General features: G+C 41.7%; 2 protein-coding genes across 2 annotated transcripts; both read right to left on the reverse strand.

Annotated features, from left to right (window-relative positions):
* Positions 1–628: 628 nt before the first annotated feature.
* Positions 629–15,127, reverse strand: hsd11b2 (hydroxysteroid (11-beta) dehydrogenase 2). The gene is made up of 5 exons (XM_062022881.1): positions 14,760–15,127; positions 4,636–4,848; positions 4,303–4,488; positions 4,054–4,191; positions 629–1,746 (listed from the first exon to the last, which is right to left on the reverse strand). The coding sequence occupies exons 1-5, from the start codon at positions 15,031–15,033 to the stop codon at positions 1,337–1,339; spliced, it is 1,221 nt and encodes a 406-aa protein (XP_061878865.1). The 5' UTR covers positions 15,034–15,127; the 3' UTR covers positions 629–1,336.
* On the reverse strand, positions 2,093–4,045 carry LOC133630980 (myb-binding protein 1A-like protein). Its single transcript, XM_062022890.1, has 2 exons — positions 2,578–4,045; positions 2,093–2,333 (listed from the first exon to the last, which is right to left on the reverse strand). Exons 1-2 carry the CDS (start codon positions 3,032–3,034, stop codon positions 2,230–2,232), a joined length of 561 nt encoding a protein of 186 aa, XP_061878874.1. The 5' UTR covers positions 3,035–4,045; the 3' UTR covers positions 2,093–2,229.
* Positions 15,128–15,495: the final 368 nt, after the last annotated feature.

Genomic DNA, 15,495 nt, shown 5'->3' on the forward strand with positions numbered 1-15,495 from the left:
CCACAGATGGCCCCTGTGCCGCACTTTGGGCAACCCAGCTGTAGAAGCTTACTGTTAATGGCCACTATAGTCTTAGTACCGTAGTGTTTTTGTTCATCCTATGGTCACATTTGGGTTGTCTTACGTCAGCACCGGAAGTCGTAAAATCAGCTGTTCACCTGGCGGGTTTTTTCGGGGATGAATAGGGAAGTCCTTCTTTAGCTGCCGTCTTGTTTTATCATATATTGCTGCCTTTGCACCTGTCAATGTTTACTTTTGTATGCACATTAAATCAACAACAAATCCTGACTTTGGAGCAATGTTCACGGACTCTAGTATTTGGCTCTCTATTAGATGCAATGGTTTTCCGTATTGGGACCATGATTTTGGTCCTTACATGGAAGATACTTTTCCTTGTTGATGTCTCAAGAAGGGTAGAAATACAAGAACACACACACACACACACACACACACACACACACACACACACACACACACACACACACACACACACACACACACACACACACACACACACACACACACACACTTTTTTATGGTTGTCAGGATCCTCTAAGACAACATTACAACACTGCCCTCCCACACCCTCACACACACTTGAACTACACACCAGCTGAACAGACACACAAACCGAAGAAAAATGTATTTTTATTCAAAATACTTTTATATAAAATTCACAGTGTGAGTGACAGTTCTCATGAAGTGATGAGGTTGCCGAATGGAATATAAAAAAAACAACAACACACACAGAGCACATTTTAAGACACTTTTGTGTGTGTAGTATGTGTGTATGTGTGTAAGTATGTGCACAATAAATACAAGTTGCTTAAACACCATAAGCATCAGCCATGAGAAAAAGGTTTGGGTTCACATTTTGACAGGAAGTGATTGATGGAATAATACAATCATGATAAAAAGTGATATTATTACTATTTCTTATACATTACTTACTACACATACTTTTGAAGTAGTGGTGTGTGGAAGAGCGGCTAACTACTTCCTGTTTGTCGCAACGCTTTTATTGTGGTGGTGTGACGTCCAGACGGGGGGGGTGGGGGGGGGGAGTTTGATGTCACATGTGGAGAATGTTGTGATGCCATCGGACAGGAAGTCGCATCTACAGCGCCACCTTCCTTCCGCCTGGCGGAGCCCCCCCTTTAAGGGCGGAGCTAGTCTGAGCCAATCAGTGAAGGATGACTTGTTGACTGTGCCGTCTTCCTGTGCTCGTCTTTGGTTGGTCGCTAAGCCCCGCCCCTGTTTTACGCTTGCAACGCGTGCGTGTCTAAAGCTCTATCGAGTGAGTCGTGAGCTTCCGGGTGATTCTACAAGATGGCGGCTACTTGACCATCTCCTCCTCTTTGTTGTTGTTGTTGTTGTTGTCGTCGTGGGAGACGAGGTCAAAGGCCGCCCGCTTCCTGAGCGCCCGCGGCGCCACCGTCTTCTTGACGAAGAGGCTCTGCAGGAAGCGGTTGCTGATGCCGAAGGGACAGTAGCTGTGGATGAAGTACATGAGGCCCACGCCCGGCCCCGCCAAATAGCGCGCCTCTGGCCGCGGCGAGAGGAGCGCGTGCACGATGGCGTCCACCACGGGGCTGAGGTCGGTGTTGGCCTGCCGGGCGTAGCTGTGGAACAGTTCCTTGGTCTCGCTCACGTAGTCCTCGCCGTAGTCCTCCAGCAGCTCCTGTGGCAACGACCGCAGCAGCTGCTGGTGTTGGTCCTCCCAGTAGGCGTAGTTACTGCAGTGACCTGGGGTCACATGACCATCTTCATCATCATCATCATCACCGTCATCATCGCCACCATCATCATCATCATCATCGCCACCATCCTCATCATCATCATCATCATCCCCATCACCATCACCATCACCATCACCATCATCATCCTCATCACCATCATCATCCTCATCACCATCATCATCTCCGTCATCGTCATCATCATCATCATCATCATCATCATAATCTTCATCATTACCACCATCATCATCATCACCAACATCTTCATCCTCATCCATCATCATCATCATCATCTTCATCATAATCTTCATCACCACCACCATCATCATCACCACCACCATCATCATCATCCCCATCACCATCTCCGTCATCATCATCATCATCATCAACACAATCTTCATCACCATCACCATCATCATCACCACCATCATCATCATCATCCTCATCACCATCATCATCTCCGTCATCGTCATCATCATCATCATCTTCATCTTCATCTATCATCATCATCATCCCCATCACCATCATCATCACCATCATCATCATCATCATCACCATCATCATCATCATCACCACCGCCACCATCATCATCATCACCATCATCATCATCATCACCATCATCATCATCATCATCACCATCATCATCATCATCACCACCGCCACCATCATCATCATCATCATCATCATCATCATCATCATAATCTTCTTCATCATCACCATCATCTTCATCTATCATCATCATCATCCCCATCACCATCACCATTATCACCATCATCATCATCATCACCATCACCATCATCATCCTCATCACCATCATCATCTCCGTCATCGTCATCATCATCATCATCATCATCATAATCTTCATCATTACCACCATCATCATCATCATCACCAACATCTTCATCCTCATCCATCATCATCATCATCATCTTCATCATAATCTTCATCACCACCACCATCATCATCACCACCACCATCATCATCATCCCCATCACCATCACCATCATCATCTCCGTCATCATCATCATCATCATCAACATAATCTTCATCACCATCACCATCATCATCACCACCATCATCATCATCATCCTCATCACCATCATCATCCTCATCATCATCATCTCTGTCATCGTCATCATCATCATCATCATAATCATCATCATCATCATCATAATCTTCATCACCACCACCACCATCATCACATCATCTTCATCTTCATCTATCATCATCAGCATCATCATCCCCATCACCATCATCATCTTCATCATCTCCGTTATCATCATCACCATCATCTTCATCCATCATCATCATAATCTTCATCACCACCATCATCATCATCATCTCCGTCATCATCATCATCATCATAATCTTCATCATTACCACCATCATCATCATCATAATCTTCATCATCAACATCTTCATCCTCATCTATCATCATCATCATCTTCATCATCACCATCACCATTACCAAAATTATCCTCATCATCCTTGTCATCACCATTATCATACTCATCATCATCATCATAATCTTCATCACCACCACCATCATCATCACCATCATCTTCATCCTCATCTATCATCATCATCATCATCATATTCATCACCACCACCATCATCATCATCACATCAACATCACCATCATCATCATCACCATCATCATCATTATCACTATCATCATCATCATCCTCCTCCACATCATCATCCTCCTCTTCATCGTCATCATCATCATCATCATCATCATCATAATCATCTTCCTCCTCATCGTCTCCCTCATCATCATCATCATCCTCATCATCCTCATCCTCATCATCCTCATCATCAATATTGTCATCACGCTCCTCATCACCATCTTCACCTTCCTCATCATCACCATCTTCATATTCATCAACCTCACCTTCATCCTACTACCCCTTCTAATCCTCCTCATCCTCACCACGATCATCCTCATTGTCACATCCTCACAACCTCAAGTTTCATCTTCATCGTTCTAATCCTCATCCTCATCATGCTCGTCCTAATCACCATCACCATCATCATCATCATCATCATCATCATCATCGTCGTCGTCCTCATTAACACCCTAATCATTCTTATCACCTTGACTATTGTCCTTTACATCATCATCATCATCATCATCATCACCATCATCCTCATCTTCATCATCATCATCATCATCATCAACCTCATCATCACGGACGTCATCGTCAAAATGCTTTGACCATCCTCATCACTATATCCTCATCCTCATCCTCATCCTCATCATTGCTCTGCTTCTCCTCCTCGTCATGTGACCTGTATGACAGGTGTGGCATGTTACCTGTCTTGTAGGAGGAGGGCAAGATGGTGGACACTTGCACGCCCCAAGGTGCGAGCTCATGTCTCAGCGTGTTGGTGAGAAGGTTGAGGGCCGCCTTGGACGCTCCGTACGCCGCCAGGCAGGGAAAGGGTTGGTCACCTGATCAGACATGATGGCAGGAAGTGACGTCTTTGTTGGCCCCAAAGTTGTGTGTCTGTGTGTGTGTGTGTGTGTGTGTGTGTGTGTGTGTGTGTGTGTGTGTGCACGCACCAGCAGGACTTGAGATGGTGACAAGGCGACCTTTGGCCTGTCGCAGCAGCGACAGGAAACACTTAGTGACGTTGAGCGTTCCAAAGAAGTTGACCTCCATGCAGCCGCGGAAGTTTGACATCTGGGACAACTCGATGTCGCCAAAGTTGACGCACACTCCGGCATTGTTGACCAGACCCCACAGACCTGACACACACACACACACACACACACACACACACACACACACACACACACACACACACACACACACACACACACACACACACACACAGGGTCAGTGTGCCGCGTGTCTCAGTGTCGAGGATGGCTAACGGCGGTGCTACTCGGTACCTCTGAGGCCGAGGCGGGCCCGGACGTCCATCAGCGCCTGTTGGAGCTGCTGTGGCTGCGTGATGTCCACCTGCAGGAGGGTGAGTTGTGACGAGCATGTCCTCTGCAGCTCACGCGCCCCCTCCCCCGACACATCCAACACTGTGGCGAACACCTGGAAGCCCAGAGCATCGAGACGCCTTGCTGTCGCCTTCCCGAAGCCCGAGTCACATCCTGCAGGGAGACAGCATCATGTGACATCATCAGTTTACAGCATCATGTGACATCATGCTGCATCATGTGACATCCTCAGTTTATAGCATCATGTGACATCATCAGTTTAAATCATCATGCGAAATCCTCAGTTTACAGCATCATGTGACATCCTCAGTTTACATCTTTGTGTGACATAATCAGTTTACAGCATCATGTGACATCATCAGTTTACATCATTGTGTGACATAATCAGTTTACAGCATCATGTGACATCATCAGTTTACACTGTAAATTGATGATGTCACATGATGCTGTAAACTGATGATGTCACATGATGCTGTAAACTTTCACATGATGCTGTAATCTTTACAGCATCATGTGATATCATCAGTTTACATAATCAGTTTATAGCATCATATGGAATCTTTATTTTACAGTATCATGTGTCATCATCAGTTTACATCATTGTGTGACATAATCAGTTTACAGCATCATGTGACATCATCAGTTTACATAATCAGTTTATAGCATCATATGAAATCTTTATTTTACAGTATCATGTGTCATCATCAGTTTACATCATCATGTGGCATCATCAGTTTACATCATCATGTGACAGCATCATGTGACATAATCCGTTTACAGCATCATGTGACATCATCAGTTTACATCATCATGTGGCATCATCAGTTTACATCATCATGTGACAGCATCATGTGACATAATCCGTTTACAGCATCATGTGACATCATCAGTTTATAGCATCATGTGACATTATCAGTTTACATCATCATGTGACCGCATCATGTGACATCGTCAATTTACAGCATCATGTGACATCATCATTTTACAGCAGGGGTGTCAAAGTCAAATGGACGGAGGGCCAAATAAAAAATTTAGCTACAAGCCGAGGGCCGGACTGTTCGAATGTTCATTGAAAAATTTTTAAATGACGCATATAGTCTAGTGAACCTAATTGAACCTACTGAAAACCTAACAAATATATTCCAATATGATCAGATAAATAAAGCAATATTTTCTTATGGCTCTGTCAGTAATCTTTAATTTTCAACAGACACAAAAGACAAATTTCCTTTATATAAAAATCCCCATAACATGAACATTAAATGAAAGAAACCGGTATTCAAGGCACCATCAGTAGCCTATATTTTCTATTTTAGCAAAAGTGGGCTAAATTTACTTCAAAGAAAAAAACAATAATAGCAATTTTCTATCATCCACTCAACTGAAATATTTTAAAAATATAATTAAATTGAAATACAATAAAATAAAGTGCAAAAATCTATAAATCAAAAACAACACTTTGTTTAAGGAGAAGTAACATGCAGTGAAAACAAATATTAAACTTTAACTTTTAAACTTGAATTGAGTAAAAACTCTAAATATGTGATTGCACAGTAATGTTCACATTAAACCCCCCTCCTCCCTCCGTGGGAGGGAGGCGAGTTGGGTGCCCGAAACCCCCCGCTGGTTTCGGCCCGCCCCTTGGCGCGCGTGGCACGGCGGGCTCCGCGACCCGACGGCTGGCCCTCGTGGCTTGACGGCGGGCGCGTCCCGACGGGCCGCGTGTAGGGGTCAAACGCAGAAGTCTCAGGGCCTCGTGGTGAGGGGGTGGCCTGCGGGTTTCGGCCCGCTTGACCCCCCCGCTCCGCTTGGCGCGCGCGGCACATGACGGGTTCCGCCACCGACGCTCGGGCTGCAGCCCGACGGTGGTGCGGGCCCGGCGGTGACGCGCGGTTTGGGGAAACAAAGCAGAAGTCTCAGGGCCTCGGGGCCGGGTTTCGGCCCGCCCCCTTGGCGCGCGTGGCACGGCGGGCTCCGCGACTGACGGCCGGGCTGCAGCCCTTCGGCCGGCAGGCGCGTCCCGGCGGGCCGCTCGCCCCCTTTCGGAACCTTGGACCGGCATCCGCTTGGTGCGTGTAAAAGATCTGCGGTCTAAAAAAAAAAAAAAAAAAAAAAAAAAAAAGATCTGCGGTCTGCGGGCCGGTTCTAATAATAAATCAAGATCATCCCAAGGGCCGTAAAAAACCTTCTCGCGGGCCGGATATGGCCCGCGGGCCTTGACTCTGACATATGTGTTTTACAGCATCATGTGACAGCCTCAGGTGACATCATCATTTTACAGTATCATGTGATATCATCATTTTACAGCATCAGGTGACATCATCATGTCACATTACCATGTGATAAAATGTGACATCTATCATCATGTGATATCATTTGACATCATCATGCGTCATCATTAGACTTAATGTGTCAATCATTATGTGATATAATTTGACATTATTATACGACAGCATCATGTGACATCGTCATGCGATATCGTCATCTGACATCACCATGTGACATCATCAGACATCATCTGCCAACATCAGACATCATCTGCCAACATCATGTGGCAATATAAGGTGACAGCGTTATGTGACATCATCAACTGACATAAACGTGTGACATTACGTGATATCATTTGACATCATCATGTGAGTGTTATCTGACATTACCATGTGACATCATCTGACATCCTCATGTGCCAACATGTGACATCATCGACTGACATAATCAAGTGACATTATGTGATATCACTTGACATCATCATGTGTCACCATTGTGTGACATCATCATGGGACAGCATCACGTGTCATCATCGACTGACAAAATCAAGTGACATCATGAGATATCATTTGCCATCATCATGTGTCATTTTTATGCGACATCATCATGTGCCATCCTCACCATTAGAGATAATGTCACTTGATGGTATAATCATCAAGTGACAATATAATGTAACAGCGTTATGCGATATCATCAACTGACATAATGATGTGACATCATGTGATATCATCTGACATCATCATCATCATCACGTGACATCATAGGACATCACCATTAGAGATAATGTGCCAATTATCATGTGACATCATTAGTGACAATATAATGTGACAGCGTTATGCGATATCATCAACTGACATAATGATGTGACATCATGTGATATCATCTGACATCATCAAGTGACAATATAATGTGACAGAGTTATGTGACATCATCGACTGATATAATAATGTGATATCATGTAATATCATCTGACATCATCAAGTGACAGTATAATGTGACAGTGTTATGCGATATCATCGACTGACATAATGATGTGACATCATGCGATATCATCTGACATCATCAAGTGACAGTATAATGTGACAGCGTTATGCAATATCATCGACTGACATAATGATGTGACATCATGCCATATCATCTGACATCATCAAGTGACAGTATAATGTGACAGCGTTATGCGATATCATCGACTGACATAATGATGTGACATCATGCAATATCATGTGACATAATCAAGTGACAGTATAATGTGACAGCGTTATGCGACATCATCGACTGACAATGATGTGACATCATGCGATATCATGTGACATCATCAAGTGACAGTATAATGTGACAGCGTTATGCAACATCATCGACTGATATAATGATGTGATATCATCTGACATCACCAAGTGAGAATATAATGTGACAGCGTTATGCGATATCATCGACTGACAAAATGATGTGACATCACGCGATATCATCTGACATCATCAAGTGACAGTATAATGTGACAGCGTTATGCGACATCATCGACTGACATAATGATAAGACATCATGCGATATCATCTGACATCATCAAGTGACAATATAATGTGACAGCGTTATGCGATATCATCGACTGACATAATGATGTGACATCTTGCGATATCATCTGACATCATTAAGTGACAGTATAAAGTGACAGCGTTATGCGACATCATCGACTGATATAATGATGTGACATCACGCGATATCATCTGACATCACCAAGTGACAATATAATGTGACAGCGTTATGCGACATCACCGACTGACGTAATGATGTGACATCATGCGATATCATCTGACATCACCAAGTGACAGTATATTGTGACAGCGTTATGCGACATCATCGACTGACATAATGATGTGACATCATGCGATATCATCTGACATCAAGTGACAATATAATGTGACAGCGTTATGCGACATCATCGACTGATATAATGATGTGACATCTTGCGATATCATCTGACATCATTAGGTGACAGTATAAAGTGACAGCGTTATGCGACATCATCGACTGATATAATGATGTGACATCACGCGATAACTGACATAATGATGTGACATCATGCGATATCATCTGACATCATCAAGTGACAGTATAATGTGACAGCGTTATGAGACATTATTGACTGACATAATGATGTGACATCATGCGATATCATGTGACATCATCAAGTGACAGTATAATGTGACAGCGTTATGCAACATCATCGACTGATATAATGATGTGATATCATCTGACATCACCAAGTGAGAGTATAATGTGACAGCGTTATGCGACATCATCGACTGACATAATGATGTGACATCACGCGATATAATCTAACATCATCAAGTGACAGTATAATGTGACAGCGTTATGCGACATCATCGACTGACATAATGATGTGACATCATGCGATATCATCTGACATCATCAAGTGACAGTATAATGTGACAGCGTTATGCGACATTATCGACTGACATAATGATGTGATATCATGCGACATCATCGACTGACATAATGATGTGACATCATGCGATATCGTCTGACATCATCAAGTGACAGTATAATGTGACAGAGTTATGCGATATCATCGACTGACATAATGATGTGACATCATGCGGTATCATGTGACATCATCATGTGACGTCTAATAATTCAAATCAGTTTTAAGTGAACGAAAGTTGAGTGGAATCTGCTGGGGGGCGTGGCCAGACGTTCAGCTCTGCCCTGATTGGCTGATCTCCTGAGCCTGTAAGCGGTGAGAGAGAAAGATGGCGGATGTGTCCTTCTTCACGCTTCTCGTGCCTTCCAGGAATGGAAGCGGAGCGGCAGCCGGATTTCCAAGAAGAATCTGCCGCAGGACTGACTGTTCTCTTGGCGCTTTGTGAGAGGGCGGCCATGTTGGCACGGCGTCCTTGAAGGCCTGCCAGGAGCACATCCCAGAGGAAAGCTGCCTCCTGACACAAATACCGCCACGCCACGCTGCACGTTGTGCACCAGCGCGCGTGCGATCCACACTTTTCACGCCGCTATCCGATATCGTGGTAGAAGTCAAGATGGCAGCGTGCGGGAATACTTTGAGCCGTGACATGTGACGTTCTGATGTCCCGAGCTGACCTCCTGTCGCGCCTTGTTGGACTTTGGCTCACAAACACATACAAAAGATTGCGAGGAGAGTTGTAGTTAAGCCCCGCCCACTTGCAGGAGTCCTGTCAATGAGCGCTGAGCGAGGCAGCGTGGGAGCCGTGCAGTCATGTCAACATGGCGACAGGATGTCAGGCCATGCACCCCGGACATGTCACGCCTCCTCCCACAAAGAATGTTCCTCTTTGTCCTCAGGCGCCTTTTGCTCCTTCCACTGAGCCTTGCAGACCGCCTGCAGGGCCACGCTGAGTCCTCACCCTGAGTCACATCATCAACTACTAGAGATGCACAACTAAATCGCCTAAACTCCACAAAAACACAACGGTTCGCGAGTAAAACAATGTTTTATTCAACTAAAAAATTATTTGCAAATAAAAAAAAGTTTTATTCCATTAAAAAAATATTTGAAAATAAAAAACTATTTTCTTTAATTAAAAAAACGAATCAGAAGTAAAAGTTTATTTATTTATTTATTTATTTTTTTAAACGATTTGCAAGGAAAAAAAAATTCATTCAATTAAAAAAAAATTGCAAGGAAAAAAAGTATTTTTCTCAATTGAAAAACGATTTGCTAATTAAAAAAACGATTCACAAGTATTTAATATATGTTCTGCAAGTAAAAAAAACAATGAGTAAGTATAAATAACATTTTCTTCAAATATTTTTTTTTCTTTAAATACAAAAAAACTTCTGCAAGTTTTAAAAAAAAATGTATTCGGATAAAACACGCTTCACATGTATGAATACAATTTTCTTCAGTTAAAAAAAACATATTTTCTTTAATTAAAAAAACGATTCAGTATAAAAAATAATGTTATATGCAACAAAAAAAACGAATTGCAAATAAAAAACTATTTTCTGCAAGTAAAAAAACGATTAGCAAGTTTAAATACAATTTTCTTCAAACATATATTTTTTTTAAATAAAAAAAAAACATTTGCAAGTAAAAAAAAAAGGTATTCGGATTAAAAAACTATTCACAAGCATAAATACAATGTTCTTAAATTAAAACAAAAAAAACGATTCAGTATAAAAAACAATTTTAAATAAAAAAATATTTTCTGCAAGTATTTTTTTTTTTCTTGGACTTAGACTTAGACAAACTTTAATGATCCACAAGGGAGATTGTTCCAATTGCAAGTATAAAAATTATTAAGAAGTATAAACACACATTTCTGCAAGTAAAAAAAATATTAACAAGTTTAAAAACATTTTTCTTCAATTAAAACTATTTTCTTCATTTAAAATACCGATTTGCAAATAAAAACAATTTTCTGCAAGTCATTTTTTCCCTGTAGGCTAAAAAACGATTTGCAACGATTTTTTTTTATGTTTCATTTTTTACTGTCTGCCTTTTAATTTAAATTTTAATTTTGCTTTTATTTTCTTTCATTTCACTTTGTTGTCCCACATGTTGTGCTGTGAAGCACTTTGAGTCTGCCTTGTGTATGAAAAGTGCTATACAAATAAAGTTGCCTTGCCTTGCCAAGTATAAAAACTTTTTTTTTTTTAATGAACAAAAAAAAATTTGCAGGTATAAAAACAATTTATTTTCAATGAAGAAAACACTTTTCTTCAATTAAAAAAGTGGATTTTTTTTTCTGTAAAAAAAAAAAGTTAAACGCAAGTAGAAAAACAAATTTCTTTAAGTTAAAACTTTTGGCATCAATTGCACTCAAAGCTCCTGTAATTCACACTCTACATCTACAGGTGGTGCTCCCGAGTCAATTCCAGGCTGTCACAACAACTGTTATGTGTAGGGATGTCCGATAATGGCTTTTTGCCGATATCCGATATTCCGATATTGTCCAACTCTTTAATTACCGATACCGACATCAACTGATACCGATATCAACCGATACCGATATATACAGTCGTGGAATTAACACATTATTTTTGCCTAATTTGGACAACCAGGTATGGTGAAGATAAGATCCTTTTTAAAAAAAAAATTAATAAAATAAAATAAGATAAATTAATTAAAAACATTTTCTTAAATAAAAAAGAAAGTAAAACAATATAAAAACAGTTACATAGAAACTAGTAGTTAATGAAAATGAGTAAAATTAACTGTTAAAGGTTAGTACTATTAGTGGACCAGCAGCACGCACAATCATGTGTGCTTACGGACTGTATCCCTTGCAGACTGTATTGATATATATTGATATATAATGTAGGAACCAGAATATTAATAACAGAAAGAAACAACCCTTTTGTGTGAATGAGTGTGAATGGGGGAGGGAGGTTTTTTGGGTTGGTGCACTAATTGTAAGTGTATCTTGTGTTTTTTTTATGTTGATTTAATTTAAAAAAAACAAAAAAAAAACAAAAAACAAAAAAACGATACAGATAATTAAAAAAACGATACCGATAATTTCCGATGTTATCTTTTAAAGCATTTATCGGACATCTCTAGTTATGTGCCGTCCACACAGAAGAAGAAGGAGCGCGAGGGGAAGTTACAGGTGAACTTACAGGTTGAGCTTGTTTTGCAAAAACTTGCGGAAAATTGTTTCGGCAGTAAATTCACTCCATAAATCACGATTCTCTTTCATCCCGATGCATTTTTTTTTTTTTATAAGAATTAATTTGAAAAAAGACGTTTTTAGGCCATCTGCTTGCAACCAGAAGGAGCTTTTCAAGCCTGTTTTTGAAGAAGTTTTATTATAAAGTTATCATACCAAATAATACAACTCCGCTTCCCATCATACATTGCTGCCTTCAAGCAGGACCTTCGCAGTGACCACTCCAGACCCCCCCCCCCCCCCTTCCCCCCCCCCCCCACACACACACACAGTTGTTCAAAAAATTGTAAGCATGCATGTGTGTGTTGGCTGGACGACTTGGTCAAAGATCAAAGGTCAATTCAAAGTTAATAATTCTAACCAGAAGACATCATAAAGCTGGTGTGTTGCCATGGCGATGACTTGAAAAAAAAAAACAACGTTTTTTTTTTGTGTCCAAACTTGTTGGACATTCCACACGGCGTTCTGCATCTGATTAGCTCATCAACCCCCACCTACACACACACACACACACACACACACACACACACACACACACACACACACACACACACACACACACACACACACACACACACACACACACACACACACATGCTTGTATTCCTCATCTTCTTGAGACCTCTGAAAAATGCCTACCTCTTTAGGACCACCCTTTCTAGATATATAAAGATTTGTATTTGCAACATTAACAATATATACATACTATGCAAATATAAAAACGCTTTTTGTGAAAAATGAGTTGGAATTTTACAAAAAAAAGGTCACAATTTTACAAGAAAAACTTCGAATTTTGGCAGTGTTATATCAAGTCTTAATTTTACTCAACGCAAGTCAAAATTCTACAAGACAAACTGAACATTGGTGCAATAAAAGTTGGAATTTTACAAGAGAAGCTAAAAAATTTGGGCGATTTTATGAAAAGAGTTGTAATTTTACTCGACAAAAGTCACGATGTTATAAGAAAACTTAAAAATGTTGGCAATTTTATAATGATAATCGGAATTTTACTTGGCAAAATTATGACAAAAGTCATAATTTTACTCAAAAAATGTCACTGTTTTACAAGAACAACAACAAAAAAGGCAACATTGTGATAAAAATCAGACTTTTACATGACAAATGTCACCATTTTGCATTAAAAAGTCATAATTTTACATTTAAAAAAGTCTTAATTTTACGAGAAAATATTGCAATATCACAGAAACAGAAAGAACATGAAAAATTGTTCCCAATTTTACAACAAAAAAGTCGACACATTGTGAGAAAAAGACTGCTTTTAGTTTATTTATTTATTTATTTATTTTTGTTTGTAATTGGTTTTTAATCTTCATTATTTACTTCAAGTTATTACAGTATGTCTCTATATACATTTTTCATTTATTTTTTTTATTCAATTTTGGCCAAAAGGGGGCGCATTTCAATTTCTTACACACACTTGTTATTTCATATGTTGGCCAGAGGGGGAGCACTTTTAAAACAGTCGATTTGAAAAATCCCTCCTTTTTGGGACCACCCTAATTTTGATAGATTTCACCACCAGGGGTGCAAATGAGATCTCTATTTTTTGTTTTTTTGTAACGTGCTTAAGGCCGATGACAAACGAGTACAATCAGCTGATCACCTGGCAGGGTTTTTTCGGGGATGAATAGGGAAGTCCTTCTTTAGCTGCCGTCTTCTTTGATCATGTATTGCTGCCTTTGCGCCTGTCAATGTTTACTTTTGTATGCACATTAAATCAACAACAAATCCTGACTTTGGAGCAATGTTCACGGACTCTAGTATTTGGCTCTCTATTAGATGCAATGGTTTTCCGTATTGGGACCATGATTTTGGTCCTTATATGGAAGGTACTTTTCCTTGTTGATGCCTCAATAAGGGTAGAAATACAAGAACACACACACACACACACACACACACACACACACGCTGCCACTGATAAGATTAAGTGGGACAAAGAGTCTTGGCGAAGACCTTTAACCTCCAGAAGATACTTTCTTGACTGCTTTGCTCTAAAGTTGAACACACACACACACACACACACACACACACACACACACACACACACACACACACATACACATTTCGGGCCCCGTAAGGTAAGTGGAGCGGGTGGAGCCTCCTCCCTACCTGTAATGACGACGGCCTTCCCCAGGGCGGGCAAGGTGGCGTGCGGCGTGCGGGCCCTGGCGCACAGGAAGTAGGCGAGTCCCAGCAGCGCCATCAGCAGCCCGACGGGCACGCACAGCGCCCACACGCGCTCCATCAGCACGGTGGCCCCCAGCCACGCCGCCACGGTGGAGGCGGGGCTCAGGTGGGTCGCCAGGATCCTCTTCATGATGCCGTACGCAAACATGGCCACCACCAGGATGCGGAGCCACGACGGAAGAGCCAAGTCGTCCATGTTGAGCTCTTCGACACTTCAGCGTGCGTGTGTGTGCAAGCGTGCGATTGTGTGTGTGTGTGTGTGTGTGTGTGGGTGTGTGTGCTGACTGTGCGACCGCTGCTGGACTGAACACTTCTCACTCTCTCTGTGTTTATATAGTGGAGCTGGGGGGGAGGGCGAGCAGGAGTGGGTGTCTAATCACACACACACACACACACACACCCACACACGCGGACACACAAACATAAGTTGACACTCCACGCCAGCAGGGGGCAGCCTGCAAGCAATGAAGAAGACCTGGAGTCCCATTGAATTGTTGTTGTGAAAAAACGGGGGCGGGGCCTGACACGATTACCTGCACACTCGTGACCTGCTGACCTTTAATCCGACCCACAAGTCGCTCCTCGCGTGACGCAGGGATCGGCTTTAAGCGGGGAACATCGAAGATTAAGGAGGCACAACGCCGCAGGGGGTGGACAA

The sequence above is a fragment of the Entelurus aequoreus genome, linkage group LG02 (assembly GCF_033978785.1).
Source record: "Entelurus aequoreus isolate RoL-2023_Sb linkage group LG02, RoL_Eaeq_v1.1, whole genome shotgun sequence".
NCBI lineage: Eukaryota > Metazoa > Chordata > Actinopteri > Syngnathiformes > Syngnathidae > Entelurus > Entelurus aequoreus.

Excerpts from the sequence above, each read along its gene's own strand:
- LOC133630980 (XM_062022890.1), bottom strand. The coding sequence starts at position 3,034 with ATGAAGATGATGGTGATGATGATAACGGAGATGATGAAGATGATGATG. Across the intron at positions 2,334-2,577 it reads AGATTATGATGATGATGATG|GTGATGATGATGATGGTGGC; the intron begins ATGATGATGACG and ends ATGATGATGATG.
- hsd11b2 (XM_062022881.1), bottom strand. The coding sequence starts at position 15,033 with ATGGACGACTTGGCTCTTCCGTCGTGGCTCCGCATCCTGGTGGTGGCC. Across the intron at positions 4,849-14,759 it reads GAAGGCCGTCGTCATTACAG|GATGTGACTCGGGCTTCGGG; the intron begins GTAGGGAGGAGG and ends GTCTCCCTGCAG. Across the intron at positions 1,747-4,053 it reads GCCCTCCTCCTACAAGACAG|GTCACTGCAGTAACTACGCC; the intron begins GTAACATGCCAC and ends ATGTGACCCCAG.